General features: G+C 39.1%; 2 protein-coding genes across 5 annotated transcripts in view; one reads left to right on the forward strand and one right to left on the reverse strand.

The window, feature by feature from the left end:
- The window catches only part of LOC133994936 (leucine-rich repeat transmembrane neuronal protein 4-like), a 933,350-nt gene that overhangs the window by 373,718 nt on the left and 546,179 nt on the right, over positions 1 to 13,453 (forward strand). The window lies entirely within an intron of this gene.
- On the reverse strand, positions 5,178 to 13,287 carry LOC133995779 (bromodomain-containing protein 3-like). Of its 4 annotated transcripts, none has more exons than XM_062435265.1 (11): positions 12,978 to 13,287; positions 10,308 to 10,669; positions 8,432 to 8,569; positions 8,211 to 8,346; positions 7,684 to 7,805; positions 7,209 to 7,550; positions 6,999 to 7,127; positions 6,744 to 6,908; positions 5,867 to 6,012; positions 5,519 to 5,781; positions 5,178 to 5,388 (listed from the first exon to the last, which is right to left on the reverse strand). In XM_062435265.1, exons 2-11 carry the CDS (start codon positions 10,500 to 10,502, stop codon positions 5,285 to 5,287), a joined length of 1,740 nt encoding a protein of 579 aa, XP_062291249.1. In that variant the 5' UTR covers positions 10,503 to 10,669; positions 12,978 to 13,287; the 3' UTR covers positions 5,178 to 5,284. The 4 variants fall into 4 exon arrangements, with proteins under 4 accessions (XP_062291249.1, XP_062291248.1, XP_062291250.1 ...); XM_062435264.1 differs by having other exon boundaries at positions 7,209 to 7,553; XM_062435266.1 differs by lacking the exon at positions 12,978 to 13,287 and adding an exon at positions 8,742 to 8,783 and having other exon boundaries at positions 7,209 to 7,553; positions 10,308 to 10,384.

Below are 13,453 nucleotides of genomic sequence, written 5' to 3' on the forward strand. Positions count from 1 at the left end.
CATCTGACTGCAGAGTAGGGGATTCATCTCAAAGCTGCACCTTTATTTCTTTGGCTGTCAGCTTTACCTCATAAAGAGATACAGTGTGTTGCTGTTGACTGCTCTCAATGTCACTGTTCCCATGATGGCTGCTGGCCATCATTTCTGACCCAGAGGTCCAGGCCTGCAGTTCAACTGCTGTTCTGTTTTTCTGTTTGACATGAACAGTGTTTCACTCACTCTTGGTTAAACCATTCAGGGTGTTTCATTCCCACTTAGAAAAGCCTCCCTCATTGGTTGCAGAGTTATGCAGGGATATGGAAAGACATACAGTACATGGACCATATAGAGAGGCTGTTAGCAGAAATCCATGCAGGACTTGCCACGTAGCCTGAGGCCGTTTTTAGTTTTTACCGCAACATGTGTTAACGCCATGTGTGCAGCTTGTAGCAGGGTAATGTTGGACATCAGGATAAGCACCCCCTCCCACAAAAAAAAAAATCTTGGAGGATAAGCCCTCTAAAATGGGCATTTTGAGCTTTATCTGCCGCAATTCCTGCACTCTCAGTGGTCCTGACCTTCAATAAGCATTTAGTAAGCAGACAAATGCAAGACTGACTGTCATTAAGAGTCACGGTTATGTTTTAATGCAGTACTTTTTTAAGATTATACCAGGCATGGACTCCTAATGGTTGACCAAACCCTCAAATATCTCTGACAAAGCTCTGTAATCTTGGCACATATGAAAATGGAAGAGCTGGGGGAATGGCTGTTGATAATGTCCTTTGCACAATGCATCCTCTGATGCCCAAATGGTCTTTAAATGTGTGGCTGATGGAGCCACGAGATCACTTAACCTTTTAGGACCTTTTGAAGAGCCCCGTCAGCCTAAAATACAGCATATAAATCTTTGAGCAGGCCTTTTTCTGGGCCAAATGTGTGCCAGCAGTTCCAGAGTTCCTTGAAAAAATTAACAAAAAAAGAACAGCACGATTCTCTCAGGGTTTGGAGAGAGAGTGTTGCCTCTAACCTCCAGTTTTAGAAGAACAACAGTGGTCAACAACACCAGACTGTGATTTTAACTGAATACTGTTCACTTATGTCAACATGTGAAACTGTACACAATTTGAAATATTGCGTTGTCAAAAGAAAAGAGCACGTCTAGTCCCTAAATCCTGTCTAGACAGATAACAGAAGGTCAGAAAATTTCAAGTGGATGCTCCTGGAACATCCTGTCATGGCTTTTTCTTTAAGGTCATTTCAACAGCAACTGACAAATAAACAGATAACATTCAAGAAAGACACACACCATATAAACACAAGGAACTCTGGGATATTTGTTGGCCAAATGGTAAAGGTTAGGGAAAATAAGGCTTATGACGGGAAGGTTGCTGGTTCGAATCCCAAGAATGACATAATAAATCTGAGTGGGAATGCTCAGCCAAGCTACCCTCCTGAATAAAGGTTACAAAAAGTTTTTTTTAAAAAGAGATAGATACAGCCCTGAGTCCTCCTCCTTACACTGGCTTGAAAATCAGAGTGAGGAAAAGCTCCCAATCTAGTATCTGAGTACCTTTGTGCAAGGCATGCAGGCCCTAGCCGATCCAACTAACCAACTGCACTGCTGAGTAGTAAGCTGTCGTCCTGGGCAGCTACCAGAAGTGAATACTCTATGTATACTGTATGTGAATGTGATGCAGTGCAGTGCTATAAAAGAACATGCTCAGCAAATTATCTTCTTGGATAAGTAATGGTTTTAAAATAGATTAATAAGCATCATAAACTTTGTTACAAATTGAGCCTATTAAAAAAAAAAGGCTTTGGCGTTAGTGAGAACAGTAGTATAATCAACGGATTTGCAATTAAGATTCTGCATATATGTCACATTAGCATAAATCGTTTACTGAACAGAAGTGCATGCATGTGCAGTGCATCAAAGAATACTTTGACTCAAGTTGACACTACGAAGCCACATTCATCGAGTTTATATTCTTTTCTCTGGGGTTTCCCTAAAAGGCGATGAAAAGAAAATGAAAACCAGAGATCCATTAATCAAAGCATTATATGATATGTCTGAAAAGTAGTGTGTGTGTGTATGTGTTGTCTTTGAAACATTGAATTTATGCGTTCTGAGTGATGTCCAGAAGCGGCAGGGGTGACTAGTTGTCATTGGAGTTGTGGCATTGATCAATCATGGCCCCAAGGTTGTGGAGCGGGTGCTGGGTGCCACGTTCCATGTTGCACATTGGGAATGCGGGTCACAAAGAGCACGTCTCCTTGCAACATGCACAGTGTGAGGACAGCAAGCTGGGCCGAGGATAGAGAGAGTAAATGATGAATGCCCTAACAGTGCCCCTTCCTTTCACTGATATATGTATCCTTAACCTTTGCTTCACAATACATATGTATTGAATATCTACTATTTTGTACAGTGTTCAGTTGTTTTCTCCACTTCTCTTAAGAGCAGTGGTCTTTAATGCATTAACAAATAATGATGGAATGATGGTTAATGATGGCCATCTCCTGGTTGATTATTGAACTGCAAGCAGCATCTTTGTTGATTCTCTCATCTTCTAAGTAGTGCTTTACTACCACACTCCTCTTATAGGAACGACCCCGACCACACGGGGCCAGTGCTTCTAGCCCATGCTGAAAGAAGTTAAGCAGAGAGATCTGATGGAGCGTAAGCTGGTGGAGGCACCAGCTGTTTGAACTGAGCAGCTTTGGGTGTGTGCCAGTTTCTGCACAGCAGTTGGCAGGCAGGCCAGAGGAAGCAGAGTTACTCTGTCAATGTCAAGAGGGCTTTCTTTCATCATGGTGTACTACGCTACTAAAGAGCACAATGTAAAGTACATTTTAAACCTATTCTGTTAAATATGGCAACCTTTGCTCTTTTACTTTTATTAACAAAAAAAAGAGACTATAAGTTGAACTACTTCCTACCTTTTCTCACATAAAGCAAGACCTTGTAAAAAGAGCCTTAACAGGGAATCTATTTTTAACACACACTACATTTACATACATATAACTCACCAATAAGAAGAGGGGAAAAAAGGGCTGAATGGGAGGCACTTGATAGGATAAATACAATTTTGTAGAGTGACTTTTAAAACTGCGTTACTTCATATTAAGAACAACCAAATAGTTAAACAATGTATTGGAGACGAAAATAACATAAAAGGTCTATTAAATGACAATTGTACTGTTTTGGTTATGTTCTCTATAAATAACATTTCTTCATCCAATGATATTTCGTGCTTTGGTCCATTTACTACAAATTACATTCCTATTGGTTTGAATGTTTTCCAAAGCATACAGCATAGTCACAGAAAACATGGTTTTCTGGGCTCCAGTGGGTTGTTTTCCTGAGTTGGTATGAGAGGTAAATCATCAGTATTGAGTTTGCTTTTATTCATCAACAGTTACATTGCTGTTGTATGGTAACATGGTTATGAGTATAGACTGATTTGAAAGGTCAGTACCATGCTACACAAATTTAGAAAATAAAAGCAGACATGAAGTTCATTTGGATGCATAACTGAACTCAAGTCTCTGCAAGCTTCATACTTTCATACCTCTTTTTAAAAAGCCCTGGACAGACTTAACCCACAAACACCACATTATGCTGAATAGTCATTTGAAGTAAATGGACTAAAACATGCCAAACACTGGTGTGGTCCTTTACAAAGGTCTATGGAGGTTATTCATTGTTCTAAATGAAATAATCATGGGTGGCATTTAAAAATGTCACAGTGTATTATTCATGAAGAGATGTGAATTCAAAAGATGTTAAGAAATAAACAAAAAAAAAGGACACACCTTAAACTGCTAAATAAAAGGTTGTAAATTGTTTCAAGCATTAAGTGCTAAAAGGTATCAAGATAGGAATTTTCACCAGAGGTTTAAGAGTATTTGATATTTTTTGATTGAAATGTCTGTGGTGTATGTTTAACAGGCAACAAAACCAGCCCACTGAGGAAAGTTGCATCTGGACTATGCTCTAAACATTGAATTGCAGTAATGTAATGTTATTTACTAAGGTTTAAAAATAAAATCACATTCATCACTGAGTGTTGGATGAAACTTCAATGTGCTGCCAGTTCAGTAGAGGTCCATCTATATTTCTTAGGTGAAAAATCTGTGGTGGAGGCAACTTACCATTATCACAACTTTGTCTCCTATACAGTTTGTCTGTATACAGCTCTGCCGTTTACTTCATATCACCACTAAGACCTGCAATAAAGTTTGTAAAGTTGTATTTTCCAGTTTTAGGGAAAAAATACTTCAAGAGTTTCATATCATATGATGCAAGTTGACATAATGACATGCCACTCAAGCAGCAGAGCCATTACACCTTCGACACATTAGCAGAATGAGGTTAAAAAGCGGAATTAACACCTCAACCCACATGTGAGGTTTTTCAGTGGTTATTTTTAAATCTTGGTTTCCAAAAATAAATATAAAAAAAATCAAGCAATCACTTCTGACACAAGAGCATATTTAAGTGTGGTGGATATGCAAAGCTGTGTAATACAGTCAAACTGATATACTGATAAGCTGATACTGGCCTATCACATATATATTGGTGAATATGTTGTCCAAGCTGAACTGATTATATATATATATATTTTTTTTCCAGTGAGGTTTAGTTACATTCAAGTTTATTGTTCAATTGTTAAATATCATGCCTCAATTATACATCTGTGTTACAAGTGTTTGATAACCGTATTTGAGGGATCATGTATACATTCTGTATATGTAAAACTATTAAGCAATATGTTGATTTGTTGACTCCCTAATTCATGTTCTGTGTACCCATGCTTACCTTGTAACATTGAAGTTTTCTTTAGACTGTTTCTTGTTGTAGTTCTTGCAGTACAGCAGACATTTTGATTTCATCACCCTTAAAATGAGACATGACTTTAAGCTAGATGAACCCATCTGCAGCTTACACAGATGCTTATGAGGGCTTTCCAGATGATGCATTTGAAAAGGTCTATGATTAAACTGTGTGGACAGAGTGAATGGCAGGAACAGGATATTGGTTGAAACTCAGATGTTATGAAATGTGCACTAGCCCAGCAATATTTCTCAATCCAGATATGCTTCAGATTCACAGTGTCTGATAAGAAACCCCAGTGACGGATATTGCGATTTATAAAGAAAGAGAATAAGAAATAACACATTGAATACAAAAATGGTGGGAAGTTTAATTCACTGTGTATTAAACATAGAACAAATAGAAAAATAAGCATGTTAACTTGATTTGGTCACAGAAGAAAAAATAAATAAATTACTGCAGCTGTTACGAGTCACTGTTTTCTGAACTGGAGTCAGTGGAGCTGCTGATGACAGAATCTGAGGAAGCGCTGCTGTTGATATGATGTGATGCATCTTGACTGCTTTTCTCTGGGTTCAGGAAAATAAAAGGAAAGAAAATCAACAATTAAACGCGACAGATGTTGATGGAATCCTGGGTAATAAACACCTTAATATCAAATGGAGTTTAAAGGAAGATGGGGAAAGGCTTCGTACTTACTTTGAAATTTCTTAAATGTCTTGTACAGACACAACTTGACGTATCGCTCCAGCTCACGCAGAGTGGACGGCCTCAGTTTCTCAAAGTCAATCTCGATTTCATCTTGGTTGGTGTCGCATACCGAAGGCTCTCGGGTCTGAATGATGTGCACCACGCGACCCAGCTTCATGCCGGGCAAGCGGTTAATGTCAAGGCTCAATTGGTGCTTCTCGTCGTACGTCATTGGCAGACATTCGCCATCTAAATCGCCTTTCCATGACTGCCTGAAATTCAAGAGGAAAGAGTTGAAGATCTCTATGGAAGTCACATAGAGATGAAAGAGTTCATCAGTTATGTAACATGTTGTACCTGGAGCTGGAATTTAAGGCACATTTGGAATGTGTACTGTCTTTATATTGCTGGCGGTCCTCTTTCTTGTCCTTCTCTTTCTTCTTCTTTGGTTTAATCACAGGGGCTTCAGAGAGTGCGGCCAGCTGTCCGTGAACCGTTTTAAGCTGAGTGCCAACACATAATAGGTTAGAGTGGTATCACATAGCAATTTAAGAGGTAACAACGACTAAGATAAATGGTAACATCGAGAAATCAAAGAAGGTGGGAGCCAGAGAGTGTTTGCAAGTTGGAGCAGATGCTACAAAAAAAGGTGTAAGAATAAAGACAAGGCAGCAGGGAAAAGAGTGATCAACTATAAATTCAGCATATGATTTTTACAGTCTACTTTAGGCTTTGTGTGCATGTGTTCCTCCCTGCTGTTCATTTAAAAGCCACAAAGTAAGGTGAAATATTTTAAGAAATGTTAGCATGGGGTAGCGGTTTGAAATCTGTTTGATATCTGCTGTGCAGCTGATATTTCACTTGATAAAGATGGACCCAAATGTTCGCTTTCTGTATGGCGTATAATTTGTTGGTGTGATCCCACAGTGTTTATATATGATGGAACTGATTTGCCAAAAAACTGATAGAAAATCCTGAAGCAGCTGAATCCAAATGTGTTATCTGCCCCAGAAAACTCAGCTAATGTGGAAATAAAAAAAACAACTTCTAGTGAGATGTGACTTTACACAAAAGCTGTATTTAACAGCAGACATAAGGGATTTCCAGGTCAATGAATCCACCAGGAGAACATGCATGCGGCAAAACAGAGCGTAAATAAGGCTGCTGTCTGGGAGCAACAGACAGATGTTATTTAACAGGACTTTGTTTTATAGAGAACCACGCAGGAACCCACCTGTTCTTGCAACTCAGCGAGTCGGGTGGCACGATCCTCCGCCGAGTCGGATTTGTCAAAGCTGTTTCCGCTAAAACCTGAACTGTTAGCAGATGTGGCGCTCGCCGGCGAAATCAACTCGACGGGCTCGTCTGGCATCTTCGCGAACCTCTTCTCGAACACGCCCTGAAGCAAATGTAGCAGTCGGAAAAGGAATGAAGTGAAATGGAAAGCTATACAGAGGTACGGAAATAGTTTAATTACTTCAAAATGCACCTGAAGTCTCCTGGCCTTGGTGACCACATCGTGATGCGGAGGGTTGTATTTGTAGCAGTTTGAAAAAATTAACCTCACATCCGCAGCGAATCCCTGTGCATCCTGGTACTCCATTCCATCCATTTTTTTCTGTACATTAAAAAACACCAAGTTTTCAAAAAACATCCATTGCTGAAATAAAGAGATACAAGAAAAGTATACAGTTCATACTTTAACAGTGCTGAGATCCATGGGGTATTTGATGATGTTGTGGTAGTCGTGTAGCTGCAGAGCTTCAGTGTCGACGGGCTGGTAGAAAGGCCAGGCGTAGGCAGCGTGTTTCTTCGACATCATTTCCTTCAGGATATCGCTGCAGTATTTGAGCTGTTGGCTCAGTCCGTCCTGTTCGTTTTCTCGTGGCGGCGACTCCTTTTCGTCAAAGTTGCTCCTACAAGGATTGACGGATCGGCCTGTGGCTTCACGTCTCCTCTTGCTTTCTGATGAATCACTCAAACTGATTACGATCGCTGAGGACAAGTCAGCCGGAGTGTCTTCCTTCCTCTTGAACCCTTTCTTCTTCATTGGCCCACACACACACACACACACACACACACACACACACACGCACACACACACACACACAATAAGTCTCTGTATTTTTTAAGATATCAAGATACAGGAATCCAAGGCACAAATGGTGACTCACTTTCGTGGCGGTCTGTGATGACTGTTTGGGAGTTGAGGATGAGCTGGAGGGTGTGTAGCTGTGGCTTTGCTGAGATGTGACAGTTGTAGCTGAAGGACATGTCACACCCCCATCCTGCCCATCTGTATACACATGTTAACACACATTAAAGGAGAAAAATACGTTTTAAAATAAGCAGTCAAAGTACATTTAGATTATTTTCTTGCAATATTGACTTTTTTCCTTAGCCATAAGATTATTGTGCCTCACATCTTTTTGGTATAATTGAGCACGAAGTGATCATAGACAAGGGGTCAAATTAAAGAGGGTCACTTATGCAGTTAATCACTGCGGCTGGCTGTGGGTGTCACTGGTGTTCATAGCATAATTACTGATATCTTTGCACAGAGCCCCTTCAATGCCTACACATCCTTCAAATATGTAAACCCTGGCTGCTACATGAGTATGGCGTAAAGCTCATTAAATTCATGATTCATGAAATTCAAACTCCTCTATGTTTGCTTTAGCAGCCGACTGCAGTTCATTACCTGAAATGCTCGTCTTTTTGCCCTTCCCTTTGGCTGTTTGAGGTAAAAGCTCCACTTCCTCCTGAGGCATCTGGGCAACTTTTTGCAAGAAGATCTTTTCCAAGGCGAGGGCCATCAGCACTATGTCATCTGTAGGCTGCCAGACAGAGGGGAAATCTATGAGGATCCAGCATCTGTGAGGCCAAAAAGCGCAGTGCATTTCCAAACAGTAAGTTCCTCACCTTGTTGTATATGTAGCAGTTGCTGAACATGGTGTTGAAGTCTTGCATACATTCACTGGCACTCCAGTAGTAGTTGTTTTCCAGTCTTTTCTTGATGGTTCCCAGGTCCATGGGAGATGTTATTATTTTATGATAATCCTGATTAAGAGAAAGAGTCATTGTTGTTAAATAAATGTTGACTTTTTGTTTCCATCCTGCATTTACAAAAGGATCCACTGAAGTCTGACCGATTAAAAAAACTACATAGTGCATCATTTCTGCATTTGTTCATAAAAAAAAAGAAAAAAGAAAAAAGATGATGTTTTCTCACTTCATCATTCCAGTTTTTTTTTCATACTTTTGGTCATCATTCCTATCAGTCAAGAAAAAAAATAGAAGGCAACTGATGAAATTATTACCCAAACTGTCATTAACATCCCGCAACCGCTAAAAGGCAAAACTATGTAAATAAGACCCATGTTGCTGGTGTGTAGCCATGCAGACGGTTCTGATTCTCTTTACTCGGGTTTTGAGATATTTGTCTCAGAGATTTCTGCCTCCACATTTACACAATGGCGCTGAATGGAATTTTCTTTCAAACTCCATTTCAATGTATCCCTTCAGAAAACATCTCTATACAAAAGCAATGTCCTAGTTATGCAGGATAATCCATTTACCTCGCTGTGAACAGTCATCACTGGGGACTATTTAACAAATCATCCCTATTAAATGTGTTCAATTGCAAAGCAATAGCACATTTCATTTAATAAGTATACATATTAATAACACAAAGGCTGTTTCAGCGATGGGCATGTGCTGTAAATATTGGATGCGACTCAGATTGAGTGTGATGCCACATTTCAGTTTCTCTATACTCACTGTGTTGTGTTGTTTAAGTGGGTTGTGCATGAGGATTAGAAGGAAATAAAACCATGAGAGAAACAAACAAACAAACAAACAAAACAGTGAACAACTGCGGTGACAGAATGATAAATATATCAGAGTGACATCATCCAGTGAAAAAAAGAGAAAAAAAGAGGAGAGGATGCTCTTCCGCAACATAAATGCACATATGACATTTTAACTGATTACTGTTGAACAATGGGGGGGCTGTGCTCAGGACTCCAAAGCCTATATGCCACTTTAATTTGTTTATAGAAACATATGTGCTTTACCATGGCCAGATTTACCATATGGGTACCCAGGGGCCCTTGAGCAGAAAGGGGCCCCTACATTATGGGAGAAAAAAAACGTGAGCTTTTTTCTTTTGTTTTGACCGGGCTCACAGAAATATGACACAGGACTTGACCCATTCTCTTGAAGTTGATCATTTTTGTCGCTGTTGGAAACCTCCAAAATGTGTGTCCAAAATGGAATATGGAGTTAAGAGGTTTCTACCCAACAGCAGCGTTATACAATCGGAAAAAAATAAAAGTTGTTTCCAAGAAAAATTAAGTTTCATGATTGACTGTGTCCATCAATTATGTGTTAATTTGATGGCTGGACAAATAATGATTGGTTAGCAGGTGACATTGCACTGTGGTTAGGCTGTATGAACGAGTGTATGGGAAAAATGATCAACTAGCAGAAAATCGACAGCTCTGGCAGTAACCAAAAGCCCAGTGGGGGTGCTTAAGTGCCCCCAGGGGGTACTAATCCAGCCTTCTGCTTTACTGTACATCAGAACCTGAAAAAATGTATTTATTATGACTGAAGTGAATAAAATAACCACATCACAAAGTGCTAATGTACGACTCTTCAAAGCCACTGTGAAAGCAGCAGATGTGTTTTTTTTTAAGGTTCATGACTAATGAGGAGCAATGTGCCTACTTGTCATTACATTTCCATAAAACCTTTTTTTGAACTCATGAATAGATGAAATAATTCAACTACTCACCGGTAGTCCAAGAGTGACTGCATCAACGGGATGGTAAAAAGGCCAGGCGAAGTGATGTCGCCACAGGGATCTGATCACCACATTCTGCATGTACTGCAGCTGGTTGGTCCTCCGACCCAGCTTGTTGGGATTAGAAACCTCGGGAGGTGGAGGATTCATGAGATGCCGAGCATCCGGTTCCTTGTCTGCTGACATGATGACGGCAGTAAGATCAGACTGGTCTTCAGCAGGTAAAACGACCTCTTACTGGTTTGTATTATCTTCTGTGAATCGTGTAGCTTTCGTGTGTCAGGTGATCGAAGGCACCGAAGGAACAACAGCACACTTCATGCATAGTTTTTCCTCGTATCACACACTATGACCTGTTGGAATAAATGTAGATGAGAGATCATTGCCAAAGTCCAGACATCAAACATGTACAAAAATAAGAACCCTTTGCGGACAATATAACTGAATGCAAGTTTGGCTGAATTACTTTAAAATGTGGGTACTAAGGTAAGCTCATTGAAAAAAACTGATTTTAAAAGACCTTGCACAACCACAGTACACCTACACAGACGATTACACTTATTTTGGATGAGAGTTTGTTGCAGAAGGTGTTTGATTGACTTCTTTCTCACATTTATAATTATATTATGTATGCATGATCTCACGTAATGTCAAGCATAGTTCTGCTCACCTTCAGCTTCAACAGAGGTCTAATCAACCAGAATAAGTGACACCTGTGTAGGTGTGCAGGGCCTTTAATATACTGTAGCATTGCACGTTAAAACACAAACATTGTTATTGAAGTTTATGTCTTGCTATATATTGGATAATCAAATGATTATATATTTTAGCTTATTTTCTCATTTTACTGACTAATATTTTAGAACTTCTTTGATTGACTCCTTTTTTTTTTAAACTTTCTGGACAAGCCAAAAAACACCTGAGGCCTGTACTATGACGTGAGATTAGTAGGTTAACCAGCTATCTTTAGGCTGAATTCAGGTTGTCCAGTATTATGCAGTTGGCTTACTTTTAATTGAAATAAATCACCATGACAACTGGTGCTGAACAGCTAACTTGCTCCAGAGCAGGTTAACTGCAGAATATTGGATCACAACCGTTCAACACTCAACCACTGATCTATCAAGATCACAGGATGGAAAGATGGATAAAAGTCCTGACTTTATAATAAATTGATGAGTAATAAACAGCAATATGTATTTTCATAGGTCAGTAGAAATATCTCATTGTTCCAAGCTTCCACTCTGGTTTTAAAACAGAGCACCTAAAAATAAAATGTTTTCATTGTGACAAGCTACTGCAGATGACAATTAGCTATAAGTTTATCTCTGGGACAGTGCATCAAATAGCAACATTTATGTTTTAAAACGGTACATATGCCACTTTCAAATAAAATAAAATATAAAAAACAAATGGAGAGATTGTTTAATGATACTAAACACATAATTGTGACTTTAGCTGCATTTGAATTATACAAAGTTTATTTTATCCCCCGTCAGTGACAGCTGACAGTGGGGATGATTTTACACTGATTCCATCACTGCAACTGAGAATAACATGAGTCAACTGCATGATGATACCTGGAAATAAAAAACAAACATTGTCTTTTATTAGAAAATGTAATCCACACACTTTAAATTGGCTCTATTGGGTTAGATAGACCTTACAGTCATAAACTACTTTTCCACTTTTTGCTTCAGGAGCAGAAACAAGTTTGTTTGTTCATGTGTACAACATATTCAGAATGGTTCTTCATCACCCAACTAATAAAAATACTCACTTTATACGTATGTAATTTATATTACCACCTACATGTATTTCAAGCCTCTGCCTACTTTTAATGTGTGAAATTTGTGTTTTTACATCTCATTTTGTTGTATGATATCACTTTGTTGACATTTTTTCTGTCTCTAAATCAGCATTTTTCCTCAGGTAGCGTACTAGGTGTCACTGTTTTATTTCCTTTATGGAGTACTTCATTCATGTTTCTGATGACATCACTCATAATTAACAACCCAGCCTCTTTTATATGAAGCTGAATAGGAAAACACATAGTTGACAGAGCTAATTGAAACCCAGCTCCGTGATACAGGTTATCCAGGACAGTCAATGTAAGGCTGAGGCCCCTGTATAGAATAATTGGTCTAATTGTTGACATGACATTTTAATAAAAAGTCAAAGTAGCTTGTCTTAATTCGGGGGAAATTTAGGATAGTTGAAACACGTGTTATCATTGTACATGGTGGAATAGAAAGCTAGCGTTAGTATAAAATGTAATTGCGTGTTTTATAAGAAACACGCAGTTACAATGTGAACTAGCTTAACTTAACACTATCTGTTTGGGCAAGAAACTAACATTACAACTTCACAGACAGTAAAGTTAATACATATTGTAACGTGCCTGGCTTTTATCTCAAACCATTAACGTTATCACTTTACTGACGACACGTCACCATAAAAGCTAACTAGACAGATAGCAAATAACTCGTCTGTCAGTGTTTTAAAAAAAAACACAATGAAACAGATATTTCACAAGGAAAACTAAGTACACCGTCAGTCTGGAGAGCAAATGTTATATATATGAAACGCTTAGCAGCACAAACAAAGGAATGAGCATTATCATGGGTACATTTCATACTTCCTGCTTGGAATTCTGCTTACAATGGTCAATCCCAAAGTCCTGGTTTGTTTTGAGGTGGTCAATTTTCAGCGTCAAAGCCACAAAGTGTTTTCAAAGCCCCGCAGGAGCAGTTAGCTAAATACACATAACGGCAGTACTGTTTACGTGTTTCGCGGAGGAGCACGGACAAAAAAATCAATATAAACTAAACTGTTTACTGGTTTGTTTAGTAAAGAAAGAATTGAGGAGCTGCTGCATAGCAGCCTACAGCCTGCATAGATGTCTACCAGAGATCCGCAGGACGCACCGTTAACAGCCGCAGGACTGAAAACTTTACTGCTAAACCTGTTCGAGTCGAGACAACGTGGAGCATCAGCGGAGTGTACAACAAAGCTAAAGTATCATTACTGCCACCTAATGGTCCGGAGTGCTTAGAGTCAAATAATACAATCCTGCAGTCAAGCTGCAAAATAATAATAATAAGAAAAACAACAAGGACCCCAAAACGACTTTTGAA

The sequence above is a fragment of the Scomber scombrus genome, chromosome 15 (assembly GCF_963691925.1).
Source record: "Scomber scombrus chromosome 15, fScoSco1.1, whole genome shotgun sequence".
Taxonomy (NCBI): domain Eukaryota; kingdom Metazoa; phylum Chordata; class Actinopteri; order Scombriformes; family Scombridae; genus Scomber; species Scomber scombrus.

What these genes read in the sequence shown, in the direction of transcription:
- LOC133995779 (XM_062435264.1), bottom strand. Translation starts at nt 10,502, where the DNA reads ATGTCAGCAGACAAGGAACCGGATGCTCGGCATCTCATGAATCCTCCA. An exon ending in ACTGCTACATATACAACAAG is followed by an intron (nt 8,347 to 8,431) that starts GTGAGGAACTTA and finishes TCTGTCTGGCAG; the next exon opens with CCTACAGATGACATAGTGCT. An exon ending in TGGATCTCAGCACTGTTAAA is followed by an intron (nt 7,128 to 7,208) that starts GTATGAACTGTA and finishes TTTAATGTACAG; the next exon opens with AAAAAAATGGATGGAATGGA.